The sequence below is a fragment of the Nyctereutes procyonoides genome, unplaced genomic scaffold (assembly GCF_905146905.1).
Source record: "Nyctereutes procyonoides isolate TBG_1078 unplaced genomic scaffold, NYPRO_anot_genome, whole genome shotgun sequence".
NCBI classification, from domain to species: Eukaryota; Metazoa; Chordata; class Mammalia; order Carnivora; family Canidae; genus Nyctereutes; species Nyctereutes procyonoides.
This window is the reverse complement of record NW_026575142.1, coordinates 44103364-44122217: the sequence shown is the minus strand read 5'-3', so window position 1 is coordinate 44122217 and position 18854 is coordinate 44103364. Positions and strand designations below refer to the sequence as shown.

Here is an 18854-nt window from a genome sequence, read left to right as displayed (position 1 = left end):
TTAGGAGTTCATAAATTCCTATTTGCCCAAGGTTTTATTATATAACAAACCTTCTTAAAAGACAAATCAAAAGTCTTATTCTGCCTTTCACAATATTTATCAAATCATCACAATGTACACTTCAAATCTTACAATTCTGTCAATTATGCCTCAATAAAGCAAAAAAAAAAAAAAATTGAAATCCCACACAGAAGTCTTAATCTGAACCAATGTGGAGAAATAGAACAATGGAAGATCTTTTATTCATCATGTGAGCAAAAACACAGAATATATTTATTGATTTTTCCCCTAAAGAGAATACAGTTTGTATTAGAGAAATAAAAGATTAGTTATCAGGAGTTGCTTTTGGAGAATAATCAATCAGTGCCTTATCAACAGTTGGATACTGATACCAGGGACCATCACCTCTTGCACGCATCAACCTTCGCACTTCCAGCTCCTTTAACCTATAACAAACAGAATAGCAATATTGTGAGTTCAGCATTTCCAATTGCAAAGTTAACAAATTATCTTCATAAAGAATAACCACTAGATCTTTTGCTTTTGTGTAAAGTATTATCTAAAATACTTAAATTTTTTTTAAAGATTTTATTTATTTATTCATTAAAGACACAGAGAGAGAGAGAGGCAGAGATATAGGCAGAGGGAGAAGCAGGTTCCACTCAGGGAGTCTGATGCGGCACTCGATCCTAGGACCCCAAGATCACAACCCTAGCCAAAGGCAGATGCTCAACCACTGAGCCACCCAGGTACCCTAAAATACTTTAGGTAATACTTTTGTGTAAAGTATTCTCTAAGTAATTTATGTAAAGTAATAATGTACCTCCATAGATTCATATGCATATATCTGAAATGTACCTATAAGGAAAATTTGGGACTCATTTTTTACTTTCATTATCTTGCATAGGTAGTTAGCCAACAAATACCACTTGCATTGATAATCAATCTCTTCTCTCCTCCTGTCCCTGCTCTTTATCTGGACTGATCACTTTCACTTGGATAGTGGTAATGCATTTCCCGTCTCCTTGCCTCTTAGAAAACCTCGAGACCACGTATTCCTGAAAAAATCCCTCTCTGAAGTAAACCATAAAAAACTCTTAACTGTAGAGAACAAACTGAGAGTTATAGGAGGGGAGGCGGGTGGGACGTGGGCTAAATGGGTGATGGGGATTAAGAAGTGCACTTGTGTTGAACACTAGGTGTTATATATAAATAATGAATCACTAAATTCTACTCCTGAAATCAGTATTACACTATATGTTAACTAACTAGAATTTAAGTAAAAACTTGAAAGATACAAAAACAAATTAAAAATGAAATAGTCTTTTCTCATCTCCATTTTTATAGACTACATATTAAATTTTTCATATGACTGGAAATTTATCAGTTAAATAATTCACTTTATTAACTTTAACCAGCTCACTAACCCTACCCCCTATCTATGAAAGATTACAAACCTTTGTATACTCTAAAAGAGTTATCTTTCTTTTTTTTTTAGACTATGTATCTTCATATTATCTTTTTTCTACTCTTTATAATATAATTATCCAAAATACAAATATTAAGATATTCATCAAAAGCACTGGTTAAATAAATTATGTTTCACCCTTATAATAGACTACTAGGCACCTGTTGAAAAGAATGATGAAAATCTGTATATAGTAAATAGAGATGTGGTATATGTCTGAAGTTCAAAAAAGTCCAGTGTTACTAAGTAGGAGCCATATTGCTATTCTAAGCTCTTAAATACTTAATAACAATTCCATATGGTAATTATATATATATATAATTACAAATCTAGAAAACAGGCCAATTGTATATTCTTTTAATCATTTAAATACTTTTAAAATATTGTACCAATTTTTATAAACTACAAAGTTAAAAGAGAATAAAGAGAAAGCAGATCAATGGTAGACTAGGGGGGATCCCTGGGTGGCGCAGCGGTTTGGCGCCTGTCTTTGGTCCGGGGCGCGATCCTGGAGACCCGGGATCGAATCCCACGTCGGGCTCCCGGTGCATGGAGCCTGCTTCTCCCTCTGCCTGTGTCTCTGCCTCTCTCTCTCTCTCTGTGACTATCATAAGTAAATAAAAAAAAAAAAATGGTAGACTAGGGCTAAGAGTAGGGGATGGGAAATGACTGTAAAGGACAGCAAAGAAGCTTATCAGGTGATCAAAATGACCTTGAGTGTAATGGTTACACAGCTATTTACCTTTGTTAAAAACCCATCAAATTTAATGGGTACATGTGACTGTATGTAAACCTCACTACAAACACTAACATAAATCTCAGACAGGATGACATTTAAAAGTACCAAAGGAAACATGAACATTAAAAAAAAAAAGAATTTGAGGATGCCTGGGTGGCTCAGTGGTTAAACGTTTGCCTTTGGCTCAGGTCATGATCCCAGAGACCCAGGATCGAGTCCCACATCAGGCTCCTTGCATACAGTCTACTTCTCCCTCTGCCTGTGTCTCTGCCTCTCTCATGAATAAATAAATAAAATCTTAAAAAAAAATTTGGACTTCCATATTTGCTTATTTCATTACTATCAGAGACCATTCCATGACACAAAATCCCAAAAGCTAAAGAAAAAGACTGATGGGGACATGGGTGGCTCAGTGGTTGAGTGTCTGCCTTTTGCCTAAGGTCTGCCTTTGGCCCAGGATCAAGTCCAGCATCAGGCTCCCTGCACGGAGCCTGCTCCTCCCTCTCCCTATGTCTCTGCCTCTCATTCTATGCTTCTCATGAATAAATAAAATCTTAAAAAAATAATTAAAAAAAGAAAAAGACTGAGAAACCTGACAATAATTAAATGAGTAAATATATACAAAATAATTAAAATACTAATACATAGTAAGTGTTGAGAAACATACTAGCTACTACTATATTTTCGTTATCTGAAACATAAAAACACTTTGTCTGCAAAAAATTTTACACTATCAGAAGACAAATGCAAGTTGGGAAAACAACTGCAACAAAACCAAAAAGAGAGGGATGCCTGGGTGGCTCAGCAGTTGAGCATCTGCCTTCCTTGAGCATCTGCCTTCTGCTCAAGGTGTGATCCTGGAGTCCATGGATCCCTGCAGGGAGTCTGCTTCCTCCCTCTGCCTATGTCTCTACCCCTCTCTCTGTCTCTCATAAATAAATAAAATCTTAAAAAAAAAAAAAAAGAAAGAAAAAAGAAAACAAAGAGATATTTTAGTTAAATGTGTAAGTAGAAAAATGGGCAATTTACAGGAAAACAAATACAAACAATAGATAGATGAAAAAATACTCAAACTTACAAATTCAACTATCTTATCAGCAAAATGCTTAGGTTTGATAAATTTCATTTAGAGGGAAAGGTATGGAAAACAAATTATCGTGTATTGGTGGCAGAAAAAAACAACTGGTACAACTTTTTGGAAGAGTTTGGCAACAACTATCTAAAATTTAAAACATGGGCAGCCCAGGTGGCTCAGCAGTTTAGTGCCACCTTCAGTCCAGGGCCTGATCCTGGAGACCCGGGATCAAGTCCCACATCAGGCTCCCCACATGGAGCCTGCTTCTCCCTCTGCCTGTATCTCTGCCTCTCTCTCTCTCTCTCTCTCTCTGTGTGTCTCTCATGAATAAATAAATAAAATCTTAAAAAAAAAAAGGATAAATAAAATAAAATAAAATTTAAAGCATATGACATTTGGTATATCAGTGCCACTGCTAGGAATTTATATTTCAGATACACTAAATAAATATGCAGAAATCTATATATGAGGATATTCACAACACAATGTGTACTGGTTAAAAAAATTAAGGCACATCTACCCAGTGAAATATATGATGCAGCCATTAAAACAAATGGGATATGACATTATAGAAAAACCATTAAGCTGTATTTAAGTGAAACAGTGTTTATAAGAGGATTCTATTTGTGTTAATATATATTTTTAATACATAACTTTTTTTTAGAAAGATTTAAGAAATAACTAAATAGTAGTCACCTTTAAGAATGAGGTTAGGTAGAAAAAAAAATGAGGTTAGGTAGAAGACAAAAGGAAATTGGGGATTGGGGATAGAGGGAGGAGACGGTTGCCTTGCATTTAAGAGTGTGATATTTTAAAAAGAATTCTTTTACTCTGATAGATACTATCAATTAGTAAGTCTCTCGGTCTTTGACTCATAAACTCTACTGCAAATAGGCTAATTACCTCCCTATTTTCATCCCTTTCCATGGAGCATCTAATTGTGCTGATATAGTTTATTAAATTTTTTCTTGTGTCTTGCAATGGTAAGAAAGGATTTTCTTCCTTACCCCCTGCACATCCCCCCCCCCCCCCTTACCGTAAATCAGCCTTTTCAGCTTCAATTTGAAGGATAGCCATTGTTTTTTCATAATTCTTTTCAGGGCTATCAAAGAAAGTTCGGGCAATCCATCTTGATATAGGATGCTAAAAGAGAAAATTTGTTTATTTTCTGAATAGTACTTTGCTCTTCCAGTTTACTATTCTTTAAAACGGCCATTTCAGGTAAACCAATAATGCTTAGTAAATGCCAACTACTTTATATGTGTTTTAAATACTTTCAATCCATTAGATGGATACTATTTTTGTTCCCATTTTATAGATGAACAAATTGTACAAAGTTATACAGTTACTAAGTGCCAGCATCCGGACTCAAATGAGGTCTGACTCTAAAACCTATGCTGTTTGCCAGTATACTGCAGTGAGTATCTTAAGTGGTAGATTTAGGAGCCAAACCCAGAGTTTGGGAATTAAAAACTGAAGTTTCTTTTCTCAGCATAAACTACCTGTATGGCTTGCCTTAAGGTGCAATAATGATACATTTATTTTCTGAAATATAGTTCAGTCAGATAAAAAAACATGATAGTATTTAATCAAGGCCATCTCACTATAACACTTATAAAGACAAGTAATAGAATTAATTTTGGGTTTTAGCAGTAGTGACAGTGTGATAAAATGACTGATAGTATAGGTTGTGGGCTCAGGCCTCCCTAAGTTCCAATACTGGCCATACTTCTTGGACAGGTCACTTACCCTCTTTTAAGTTTCAGTCTCTTCATCTCTGAATTGGGAATAATAATAGCACATTTCATATAGAATAAGAGAATATTTGCAAAACACTACCATAGTACCTGCTACACAGTAGCTGCTCAATAAAGAACAGCTACCATTAGCACAAGTAAAATCTTTCCTATGGCATTGAACTTAGGATAAATTCTGACTGTTACTCTGCTAGGAGGGAAACACACTGCAGAGTCATTCTTTAAAAAATCATAAAGCTTAAAGTAATGAAACAAAATTATCAAAAGCTGCTTGTAAAAAGTAAGCACAAAATGTATCATCTAGTTGATAGCAAAAACTTATTATAAAACAATACCATCATTGCTAAATTAAGACATTAATCAGTGCACTGATAAAACAACTAACAGAAAGTAACTTTTAATAACATATACCAACCTTAAAATACTCCCAGTGTTCTGGGATGTAACCTTCTGGAATTTCTGCTAACTCAGCTTCACCTAGTAAGAGAAAACAGTGATGTCCAATTTTAGTATCAGGAGTTTATAATCTTAATTCTTCACTATTTAAGTCAGAAGCTTCTTATGGTTTGTTGTCATTTTTTTAAAGATTTTATTTATTTATTCATGAGAGACACACAGAGAGAGGCAAAAGCAGGCTCCCTGTAGGGAGCCCGACGTGGGACTCAATCCTGGGATCCTGGGATCATGACCTGTGCCGAGGCAGACGCTCAACTGCTGAGCCACCCAGGCATCCCTATGACTTTCTTAATAGCATTTTTTCTCTAGCTTACTTTTAAATTTTTATTTATGTATTTGAGAGAGAAAGAGAGAGAGAGAAAGAGAGAGCAAGCGAGCATATGCGTGGGTGGGGAGGGGCAGAGGAAGAGGGAGAAGGAGAGTAGCAGACTCCCTGCTGAGTGCCAAGTCTGATGCAGCGCTGGATCTCAAAACCACAAGATCATGACCTGAGCCAAAACCAACAGTCAGACACTTTATTATAAGAATACAGTATACAGGGCAGCCCGGGTGGCTCAGCGGTTTAGCGCCGCCTTCAGCCCAGGGCCTGATCCTGGAGACCTGGTATCAAGTCCTACGTCAGGCTCCCTGCAATGGAGTCTGCTTCTCCCTCTGCCTGTGTCTCTGCCTCTCTCTCTGTGTCTCTCATGAATAAATAAATAAAATCTTAAAAAAAAAAAAAAAAGAATACAGTATACAATACAAAAAATATTCAAAGTATGTGTTATTCAACTCTTCATGTTATTGATAAGGCTTCTGGTCAACTATAGGCTATTAATAAAGTATTGGGGGAATAAAAAATTATGTGATTTCTGACTGATCAGGGGGTTGACAGCCCCACATTGTTTAAAGATTGTATTTTAATCACTTTATTATGGTTGAAAATGATTTCATTCATTAGGTATATTTTTAGATGTCTCCTATGTGTAAGGCATTGCCAATGGGCAATTATGTAAGAGCTTCACAATTTAATATAGTGTAACAAAATTTAAAAAAAAGACACATTATTCCTTCTGGTTTTCCCTATCACTACTAGACAAAACATTTTAGGATTCAAGATGTTAGAAGTACTTTGGGCAGAATTTCCCATGAAAATCTAACATTAGCTATCTTTCACAGTTTCATTCTTTTTTAGAAGATTATAATTTTCTATGTCCCAAGATGGATAAAAAAAAATTCTTCCATCCCTCAGCCTCTCTTCTACCTCTATCTTTTTCTATTTTCCTTATTCGGACTTGTCAAAGCTGGTTTGGAAAATTACAAAGAAGAGGAAAACAAGGCTCTCTGAAGCCATTTGTGGCCTCCACAGAGTTAATGACCTTAAAGGTTTTTGGAGGAAAAAAAAAGTTTAAAAAAAATTACACACTATTGCAGTTGAGATCTGGTTACTATAAAATAAAATCCCAACCCTATGCTTATTATTGAAATAACTTTTCTTTCTAACATCCATAATTTCTTTCTGTTATTAGTGTACATAGGTGTTAAAATTTTACCAATCTGGTCAGAGCGGTACTTACCAATAAATACATTCACCAAAGTTATGCCAATTGCTACTGGAATCCCAGTCAACAAAATGTAGAATTTCTGTTGAGATTAAAAAATAGTTTTCATACAACCATTTCCTCTCTTTCCCTACTCTCAAATTATCTTCAATTTTTTATTTCTTTACATTGCCTGTGAAATAAACTTGCCAAATTGAAGATGTGATAGATACCAAATTATTTATTTCTGAGATTTTCTTTTACTCTTTTAGACGCCTATATTTGGTACCAAAAATGGAAGAAAAAAAGGATTAATTCTGCAAGCATAATACAATATATAATTAAGTGATTTTTCATTTTCTGGTTAACACAATGTAATAAAAGTTGCAAAATTTTTGTATTAAGATGAAAACGGTAAAAACATTTGGGGGATCTCAACAACTATAGAGTTTGAGTTCGTCATGACAGGAAAAGTGGGAGCTCAACCAAGAGGATGAAGACGGACATTAAGTACAAAGGGCAGGCAAGAGGTCTAGAGGGCAGCCAGTGCTCAAATGGTCACAGCTCTAGGAACAGTGGCAGAGAGTCTAAATTGTCTAGACAATTTTCCATCTTCCCAACTTCTACTTTGCCTTATAGAGCCTTGAGATACAAATATATGGCCAGGACCCTACTTGATCCTTTGAAATCACTGTTCCTGAACAATACAGAAATAAAAAATCATAACCCAAAATAATGGAGTTACTTATTTAAAGAAGTCTTTCAATGAGTTCTTTGGTAACTTAAAAAATATTTTAGTCATATGATAATTATCCCCAAATGAATCCATTTTAAAAGTTTTATAATTTCTAGATTTTGGGATGTGTGAGTATGTGTGTGTGTGTGTGTGTGTGTGTATGTTTGTGTGCTCGCATGCAGGAAACACAGGTTATATTTCAAAACCCCATAATCTTAAGAATAAAGGAATGGCTCAAATTTTACCTCCAATACACATGAATCCTTTTATTGAAGAAGGTTCACTTACTTAAAAATAAACTCAGTAACAAATCAGACATTACGACAAAATCTCCATATCTATTAAGAAATATGAATTTATAGAATCACATCTTTTATAAAATGAAAGATGTTTTCTAAATAGGCAAAAAAAAATTCCATGTGTATGTACAGAGTTTAGTTTAGCAAAAGTTTTAACTCACCATTAAACTCAAAAAACGCCTGTCATAGAATTCAGAAGGTTTGATGATAAACAGTCTTTTCCCATGGTCTCCGCTGTATCGCACAGGAGCTGGAAATATTAAATTACCCTGTTATATACAAGGCTCACATGTACTATTATATTCGGAGATAAAATCAGGTTATCAGAAAATGTATATGCATAGATGTTTAATATGAATTAAGATAAAAATACATACTTGGAGTAGTAAAGGCAGAGCAGATAAAGTATCTTTAAATATTTTTTTTAAGTTTATTTATTTATGATAGGCACACAGTGAGAGAGAGAGAGAGGCAGAGACATAGGCAGAGGGAGAAGCAGGCTCCATGCACCGAGAGCCCGACGTGGGATTCGATCCCGGGTCTCCAGGATCGCGCCCTGGGCCAAAGGCAGGCGCTAAACCGCTGCGCCACCCAGGGGTCCCCAGATAAAGTATCTTTAAACAGAGTCTGATATACTGTTGTAAACCATAGTTCTCTTCACTTTTATTCAACGTTCCAGAAATACCTAAATAATTTGAATTTGTTTCCAGAGCAGGCAGGGAGGTCAGATACTCTTGGTGGGTTACTTAACTCTGTTTACCTCTACAATAAGTATTTGCTAATGCTAGTAAATAACTAAATTTAAGTTGTATCATTTCATATGATGAAGCAGTATATATTAGGGCTCGCAGCAAAATAGATGGAAAGGTATTTACTAAACACATCTCTATTAAACACTCTAACATATCTTGATAAAAATCACTCTTTAAGCCATTTCTGATTGTGAATATTCTCCTCTTCAAATTCTCCATCAGATGGTATGTAATCAACCCTTACTGGAGATAAACTGAGGCAAAATTTCACTCCTGATCTTATTTTTACACAATCTCCCTTTCCTGGACATCTGGAAAGACCACTGCAAGCACTGTGAACTCTTTCTGCTAGAAGCAGGGAAGGATCTCACTGTAACTGGGAAACCAAGGTTACTGTTTCTATTGTATTCAAGGAAATTTCACATGAGAGTCACTACAGGATAAAAAACTAATTTCCCATTAAAGGAATTTCAGTCATGATACAAGTCATAAAGATTTGTATCCTTTAGACACCTGGGTGGCTCAGTGGTTGAGTGCCTGCCTTTAGCTCAGGGCATGATCCTGGAGTTCCCAGATCAACCCCCGTATCAGGTTTCCTGCAAGGAGCCTGCTTCTGCCTCCACCTGTGTCTCTCATGAATAAATTAAAAAAAAAAAAATTTGTATCCTTTGTTCAAGCTTAAATGTCTGGAATGCCCTCCCCTATCCTGAAATCTATTCTTTAGGCCCAGATGACATTTTATCCTTTAAGAAACCAACCCTCTTCCCAACCATATAAGATCTCTCCTTTGAACTGTATATTCTAGTGATATTCATACTTGCTTTCCCTGCTCTTACTGAAATATAAATGTCTTGAAGGCAGGAACTGTATTCTTAATTTTGGCATCACCTACAGCAGCTTGCAATGAATTTAGGAGGTTAATTCATAAGAGAATTAGAAGCTGGCATGAATTCACTAGGTACAACTCATACTATTAAGGCTTCTAAAATAACAAGAAAATGTGACAAAGTAATTATGTATTTCAGAAAATAATTTGAAAGATAGAATTCTTTGTGAACTAGGTGGGTAAAAAGGGCTGGATAACAACACAAACCACTCACTAACTGAATAAATGCCTACTATGTGCAGGTCCTATGCTAGGCCTACAGTCTATAAAAGAGATATATATCCTGCTGTGAGAAACAAATAAACATAATTACATATCTATAAGGACAACAAAGAGAAGAAACAGGGTGCAATCTCAGAAAAGTATCAGGCCCAGAAATTCCTATTTAAACAGGATGGTGGGTGTGGGGGAGTATGAGGAAAGTGCATTATAAGTTGAAGAGAAGTAGCAAGTTAGGTGAATTTGTAATAGGTAATTGATTGATTACACTCAAAAAGTGCTGATTACTTAATTCAATAACCTGCCAAAGGCTCTTTCCATAGCCCTGAGAGGTCAAGATTTCTATAGACAGTCCGGACAAGGTGAAAATGGCATTCCTGATGACACAAAGCTACTATTCAAGAGTGGTTACTACACTGATGATGAAGTAGGATCCTCAAAGTCTTCATACACATTGACAAAAAGATTAAATATAGTAAGTGGAAGGTCTTGACTGCATCCCCCAAAAGTTGCTCACAGATTTAAGAAGAGTCATTGGTGTGATGTGATTACCAAGAAGGCCAAAGATAATTCAAGCTTAATTTTATGTACTAGAAGTATAGGGTCAAAACAGGAGGAGCACCCACCACCATTTCCTAACCATACCTGCAGAAATGTGTCCATCCCAGAGTACATTGTTTTAGAGGAACAATCTGGAGCACATACCATCTTAAGCAACCAGGATGGCAAACAACCTGGAAAATGATTCAGTGAAGCTTAAAGAACTAAAACTGGCCTACAAAAAAGAAGTCTGGGTAGAAACCATGTAAGTGCTTTAAATAGCTGAAGGGCTATCCTATGACAAAGGGCTTACACTATTCTGTGTTGACCTGAAAGTAAGAACCAGGATCAATGAGTGAAAGGATAATTTTCAACTTAATACAAAGAAGTTCCGAACAATTTTACTGGTTCAAAATAAGATTGAAGAGACAAGGCAATTGAGGAGGGAGTGACTGGAGGGGGGCGCTGGCTTAGTGTGCACTCTGCACCTGGGAACATTATTGCACATGGAATGGTTGCCTTTGGAAGACTATTGCCCAGAAGAAAAGGTGTTTGATTTTTTTTTAAAGATTTTATTTATGTATTCATGAGAGAGAGAGAGGGAGAGAGAGAGAGAAAGAGAGAGAAAGGCAGAGACACAGGCAGAGGAAGAAGCAGGCTCCATGCAGGGAGCCCGACATGGAACCCAATCCCGGGTCTCCAGGATCAGGCCCTGGACTGAAGGCAACGCCAAACCGCTGAGCCACCCAGGCTGCCCAGTGTTTGATTTTCATAAGCCAAAGATGAAGTATAGAGGGCTGCTGTATTTGCAGAGGTAATCCTCCAGTTCTCGATTCACTGACAGTAAATGCTATGAAAAGGACGTCCAGAGCTGTTTTGGGTTGCATGAGACCCGTTCAGCAGACATCTGTAATGCCTGTGTCCTGCTTGTGAAAAGATGGAGGAAATTGCCAGCAGGATCAGAAACAAACAAACAAACAAAATAAAACAAAAAACCAAAAACTGGAAACCACAAGGTAGATGCAAGGGCAGGACCCAGTCTGAAGACTACACTGAAATCAAAGAAAGTGTAAACTCTATCCAGAAACAGGGTATCAGTAAACTACAGAAGGAATTTAAATGTCAAAATTCTGATGCTCACAGTACCACCTCAAGGCCTCCCTAGCTCGATCTCCTTGTTTAGAGTAACCAGTCAGATGATGGTTTGGATACAGAGATGGCCACTGGCTTCAACACAATGCCAATTTTTCTCTTTTTATATCTCACATACTGGAACAGGCAGAAAATATGTTATGGGATTATCTCTAAAGGCCGTTTGGGGGAAGTCCTCATTGACACACATCTATTCAAGCCTGGCTGCAGCAATAAGCAAGCAGCTGGTGAGAAGTCAAAGGAGCAGGGGCCAGTGCCTCTGCCCATCTCCACTCAGGCAGGAGTGGAGACTGAGGTTTAGGTAGAAAGGGCACAAAAATGATTTGAATTTTGGAAAGAAAAAGCAACAAAACCTCCCTATTTTTAACTTGGATACCTGCTATTCTGCAAAAGACCATTTCTAGAATAGTTTTGAATGGGTTATTTCTCCTCTGGTTCCATAAACTCTGAAGCCTATATCTAACTTACTAGAAGAAAAAAAAAGAAGTGTACATAATATTTAAGATGCTGAGTATTTCACAGGAAAGCTGAATGCTGCTGTAAAGTGCTCTTTAAGTCTTCTTTTTTTAAAAAAAATCCCCTTCTAATGAATGAAACTAAGGGAATTTCAGGGGATAGAGATGGGATTTGTTGTATGATAAACGCATGTAGTTTTAGTCTTTCTATATCGGGAAGCAGTGGTTAGGGCATTTAAGATGGCTGGCTATACTTGTTTTCCTTCATGATAATAAATTTGTCATAACTCAGTATGGACTTGCCCCTAGATGTAGTTGTTAATAATTCTGAAAAAAACAAGGTCTTGCCAAGGTTCTGATGATTCAAACCTATACTACTGAATATGAAGCAGGGCAGACTAAGTTCTGGTGCAAATACCTTTTAGGAGTAATTTCTAAATATATGGAGAGGTAACCTGGCTGTATATGTTGCATCCTTTGTCACCTCCCTCCATATTGATATTTGATAAAAGACTAGTCTATAATGAAACTTCTAAAGCCGAATCAAAGCTCCACTGGGGAAATGTCAAGATTTAGGATGAGGAATCCTAAATGAAAAGCACCAAAGCATTAGCACATGTAGAGATCACATTCTATAAAAAAGTGTAAAGTGTCTGAAAAAAATGTGTAAGTCTTCAAGACGGCACATGCAAAAGAAAACAAAGGTTAATGCTTCTTGGGGCACATTAGTTAGAGGGCTTGTCTAGTGTGTAAACAATTGACTTTTGTTTGTGTTACATGACTGGTGACTTCATTGAAAATCTGCACAATTCAGTTTTATTTTTATTTATTTATTTTTTTAAATTTTTAATTTTTTAAATTTATTTATGATACTCACAGAGAGAGAGAGAGAGAGAGAGAGGCAGAGACATAGGCAGAGGGAGAAGCAGGCTCCATGCACCGGGAGCCCGATGTGGGATTCGATCCCGGGTCTCCAGGATCGCGCCCTGTGCCAAAGGCAGGCGCCAAACCGCTGCGCCACCCAGGGATCCCTCACTATTCAGTTTTAGCTCTGTATTACTTCAGTTGACCTCTATGAAGGTTTTATCTGTGTAGAGTGATTGTTTGACTTGATTTAACCTATTAGGAGTTGGGGGTTTTTTCACTCTATTAAAGTGAAACTCTACTAAAAGAAAAGAGGTATGTGCTAATCCTGAACAGGTTGGTTTAACTTTGGCTTCTTCTAGTCAGGCTTTGCGAACCGTAAGATATTAGACACTCTTCAGTTCTAAAATCTTCACTTGAAAGCCTTTTACCTGAACCCAAACCAAAGTACTCTCATTGCCTCTTTTCTGAACATTCAGGAAAAACTTATCAGGTCAGACTTTTCATAATAAGGGAGGGTCTTCTGCCTACTTTATAAAAACGTGACTCAGTGTTTATTTTTAAAACCGGATCTTTAAAATTGGATTGCATAAATAACACTAAGGAATGAGCCACTTTTTATGAGTATCCTATAATTTTATCTTAATCTAAACTTAAAATTTTATATTTCTTCCTTATGGCAAAAACTATAAGCCACCATATGCACAGATCACAACAGTGAGTTGGGTTGGCTCTCCCACAGACTTTAAGGTTTATCACAGGAGTCCCAGCCATTATCATTTTCCTCCTGTTATTTTGAAATTTTTTTTTTTTTGTACCTTTTGGCCACAGTATGGGTGGTGGAATATATCATAATATGGATCATCACTACTTCTGTATGTATGTATGTATTACTAGACCTCAACCACAGTTGTCTTCTTCCCCTTCCACCTCTTTGCCTGTAGGAGGTACTGTATGTAGTCATGCACTTTGTGTTAATGTATTCGAAACCTACAAATCAGATGCTTGGGTGGCTCAGTGGTTGAACATCTGCATTTGGCTTGGGTTGTGATCCTGGGGTCCTGGGATCGAGTCCTGCTTCGGGCTCCCTGATCAGCGCGGAGCCTGCTTCTCCTTCTGCCCGTATCTCTTATGAATAAATAAATAAAATCTTAAAAAAAAAAAAAAGAAAGAAAAATCTACAAATCTGTCTTATACTTTTTATATTGTTGGATACTTACAATTGAAACTTTTACTTAGGATACTGAATAAATTTAGTCCTACTAAAAAATAAAACAGCAGACAAACAAACAAGAAACAAAAACAAAAATTGGACTGCATCACCAGTTCCCCTTTATGGAGTTATATCATAACTATCAACAATGGGATGAAACAAGGATACTTTGGGGGTTGGCCTGGAGGATTTCTAATTTCCTTTTCCTCAAAGAATCTGAACATATGGTCTGCCTTAGAACAAGAAGGCATAACTTTGGACTTTATCAATCTCAATGATTTCCTTCCAACTCCAAGAACTCTTTCCAGGCTTCATGTTTTTGCACTTACTTTCCTCTTGGACCGAAAACTTTCCCCAGGCTTTTTGAATAGTTACCTCCCCATCTCATCCTTCAGGGCCAAGAACAAATATAATCTCTACGAAGAGGTTTTCTCTGACTACCCTATCAAATGCTGCCTCCCCCTCACCCTCCTTAACATCATTTTGTTAGTTCCTTTAGAACAATACACACTAAGCCTGATTTTTTTGTTGAGGTCCATCAGGTCAAGGACTGTATTAATCAGTACTGTATCTCCAGTACTCTTTCATGTCTGCCACATGGTAGGTGCTCCATAAATATTGTTGAATTTACATTTCTTACGTAAATTATATGTTAGGATCCTTCCTTGCTCTCTGAAATTAAATCTACTCAGAAGAGACAGTGTACTCCCAATTTTTCCTTTCTATCGGGCAAACAGACTGAAAGACATACACACATAAACACACATCCCAAACAGAGAGAGAGAGAGTAAACTCTGTGTGGCTTTAGTGACAATCAATAACACTATTAATAGATATGGAAAATGTAACAAACAAAACAATGGAAGAAAGCTTGGTGTGGCTGCATTCTAGCAATATTAATGCAGTTAGTAAAGTGAACTGCTTACTTTTACACATAATTACTCTACTGTTAAACAACAATTATTCATGTCATTAAATGTGGTAAATAACTATTATTTCTATTAGCTGTTCTAAAGTATACTTCATAGCACTAAACTCTTTTCAAATATTCCAAATCTTCACGATTTGTTGTTGATGTGGTAAGGCCATCTGCTTACAATCTAAAAATATTAGGGTTAACACTGCTTACAGCCAGGATTTCTGGAACTCAGATTCTCCTTCCACTAAATATGCATCTTCTCTAAAGCCTGGAGTTTCTCAACTAGGTATTCATTTAGCTATACGAAACTAAAACTTCAATAATCAATTTTTTAAAATGCAAATAACCTCCGGCAAGTTATGTTCTTGACAGTTGTGATATTTGTGAGGATGAAATAAGATAATGTAGATTTTGTGTCTTCACAACAACAATGTGAAATTGGCCATTTTCTTTCCCTCATTCCCAGTTAATGACTCCACCAACTCAATTACCCAGGATAAAAATCTCACTCATCTTCCTTGCACCTACCCCTTGCTCATCAGTTGACAAAGCCTCTTGATTCTATGATTCAATCTTTGCATTTCTTTCTGTGCCCTCTTCACCTCACTCACTGGCTTAAGTAATCCACACCCCCTTATAAGCCAACCAATATTCAGAAGTATTTTCCCAAAACACACTACTGGTGTTGCTCTCCTGCTAAAACACTCACTCTCTGCAGCCTACAAAAGACTTAAGATACTTTGGTTCTGTATTCAGACCCGTCACTCCCCCAATTTGGTCCCAACTTCTCTTTCTTATGCTTTTTCTCTTAACATGTACCTATCCCAAGAGCCCCATATTCAGTTCTATGAGAAAATACATCTACTTTCCAGCTAATTGCACCTGTTAAAACCATCCAGAATCCAGTTAAAATGTCCCACCTTTTATGTCTGAATTAACTCCATACTGCTTTATCATTTAAATACTCTTCTCAGTTTTTTAAACCATAATATGCACACATCAGTCTTCAAATGAAAGCTCCTGTAGCTGAGGAAGAACTTAAGCTCGTTTCAGGAATCCTTTGATATATGACAATAAATAATTTGATTAAATAGAATACTTGTATCTACTTATTTCCTGAGAAAGGTTTTCAATGATGGTGAATGAAGATAATGTAACAGTACCAGATGTTTAAGAAAGGGGTGGCCACAGGGTTAAGGCTAATGCTTTTTTTTTTCCTAAAGATTTTATTATTTATTTATTCATGAGAGACAGAGAGAGAGAGAGAGAGAGACGGCAGAGGGAGAAGCAGGCTCCATGCAGGGAGCCCAACGTGGGACTTGATCCTGGGTCTCCAGGATCACATCCTGGGCTGAAGGCGGTGCTAAACCACTGAGCCACCCGGGCTGCCCAAGGCTAATGCTTTTAAGTCTAGGTGCTGTCAATTTTCCCACTCATCCTTCACAACTCTTTGAGATACTCATCTTCACAACCCTTGTGAGATACATTAAAATTTCCCTTTTTTTAAAAGCAGTTCTTATGGTAAAAGATAAGTACCTTTCAAAACAACTATCTAGAAAGATGCAAACTTATCCAGAAATATTTCAGGGTTATAAATTCTTGTCAATAGGAAAGACATTATATTTATTTCTGTCAACAGAATATAAGCACACTTGTAAGAAACTTTCTCTTTTTTTAAAGATGAAGAAACGTAGGTTCCAAGCGATTAAATACCTTCCACTTAGCTCCTGAGATAGGATGACCCAAGGTCACACAGCTACTAAAGTCTGAAGCCAGAAATTGAACGTAGGCAGTCTAGGTCCAGAGAAAATAAAACAAAGCAAAGTTCTCTATACTGCTGGGTCTTACAGTCACATAGAGGCAGACATAAGCAATACTATAACAAATTAAAACCTTTAATTCCACAGTGACAGATGAGGCCACCTGCAAAATACCTTTGAAAGTAACTATAAGGTATAAACTATTAGATCCTTTCCTGGGAAGTAAAGTATAAAGAGGATCTGGGAGTGAGATTTTACCTGAGATTATCTCCAGCAAGGCATGATTAAATACTATCCATAGCGAGTATTTGAAGAGGATATTTGAGTTTTTCATTTTATTTGTTTATTCATGAAAGGCACAGAGAGAGGCAGAGACACAGGGAGAGGGAGAAGCAGGCTCCATGCAGGGACCCTGATGTAGGACTTGATCCCAGGACCCCGGGACCATGACTGGAGCCAAATGCAGATGCTCAACCGCTGAGCCACCCAAGGGTCCCTGAAGAGGATATCTGTAATCAGAAATGGCTTACAAAGAGAATTTGTCAAAGAGTGTTAACATATGTAGTTTTTTTTTTTTTAAACGGGTTCAAATTCCCGCTGGGAATTTGCTGAACATCACATCATTTGAACATGCTGAACATCATTTGTTCTTTCCATCATTTTTGCAACAAGTCTCTGTATAATGCCTCATCGTGTGAAGTGACATACTTCAAGTTAAATTGGAAGAAGAAAAAAGGGGTAAACAGAGAAAGTTATTTTGAGGGTAGAAACCTTTTTGGCTTTAGAGTGCACTTCACTTCCTCTCTATCTACTTGTATTGCATAGGGTAGATAGCTTATAGAATATTTATCAAGAGCATTAAATGAATTAACACCTTTAAAAAAAATCTTAGGATGGTACATTGGCACATAAGTGTTCAATAAATGTTAGCTACTGTTATTATAAATTTGTTGCAATTCTGCAGTATTTTTGTAACAATCAAGTCACAGTTCCTTCCTTAGCAAAATGGGAATAACACCACGGTACTTACTTTGCAAAGTCTTTGAAAGAATTAGGTTGAATACGAGGCACCTGAGGCTTTGCTATTATGATCATTCATTCTCCTAGGAGTCAACTAGCCCTCCCATAACTGCATTATGACTTTCCTGGACCCAGCCACTTTTCCTTCATGTGCCTCTTCCTCTTTAAGAAGATCTTAAAAATTATTTTCTGACTGTGTTGATATAAAACGAATACAATCCATATTCACTAACATTATAGGCTTTTTTTCTTCTGGTTTTAAAAGAAATCCAAATTAAACCATTTTCATGGACCCTGAATGTACCGTGTGGGCACCGTGCCTACTAAAGTTGGCCCTGAGCCTCTCCACCCGCCTCCCATCACTCAGCATCAGCGGGCTCCTGGGCAGCCGACTTCCAACCTCGGGGGCCCAGTACCTCGTGCAGGTGGAACGGACAGAGAATCTGGTGCCGGAGAGACGTGGGTCTCAGCTTCATGCCTTTTGAACCTCAACTTCATCCGCAAATTAGCACCCATTGGAATGGTTGCAAGGCAAAGTGTTTCACAAATACTAAGCAACAATTTAAACGCGAATGACCTGATTACTTTAGGAAAACTCTCGTATCCTCCCAAAGACCACGTCCAGTCTCTCCGGCTCCAAGCCCGTATATTTCTCCCAGACCTCACCAAGGTCACCCGGGAAGAGTTCCCCACCTCTCGCCCCACGTCCCCTAAGCGCGCTTTCTCCCAAAGCTTAGCACCCACCGACAGTCTTCGGAAAGCCACGGGTGAGGAAACCCCCGCATCCAAGACGAGGACCGAGCCGGCGGCCCGACAGAGCGGCCACTGCAGTGACCGAAGCCCGCTGCAGTATACTCATGGCCGCCATGGCTACTCTGGGCAATTGAAACGCTGGAGCGCCCAACGGGAGCCGAAAGGGCCGATTTCTCAATGAGGGCGAAGGCAAAAGGTGGCCATGTTGAGTGAGGGCAAAGCCTATTTCTGTTTTCTCCACCCCACCCCGGGTGCGAGACACCGGAAGTGA

The 18854-nt window shown here is 37.6% G+C and overlaps 1 protein-coding gene and 1 pseudogene across 1 annotated transcript; one reads left to right on the top strand and one right to left on the bottom strand.

The window, feature by feature from the left end:
* Positions 1-212: 212 nt before the first annotated feature.
* Positions 213-18727, bottom strand: NDUFB5 (NADH:ubiquinone oxidoreductase subunit B5). Its single transcript, XM_055308510.1, has 6 exons — positions 18575-18727; positions 8212-8300; positions 7052-7118; positions 5455-5516; positions 4319-4425; positions 213-446 (listed from the first exon to the last, which is right to left on the bottom strand). The coding sequence occupies exons 1-6, from the start codon at positions 18696-18698 to the stop codon at positions 326-328; spliced, it is 570 nt and encodes a 189-aa protein (XP_055164485.1). The 5' UTR covers positions 18699-18727; the 3' UTR covers positions 213-325.
* LOC129498768 (SIN3-HDAC complex-associated factor-like) lies at positions 10102-11900 on the top strand (annotated as a pseudogene).
* Positions 18728-18854: the final 127 nt, after the last annotated feature.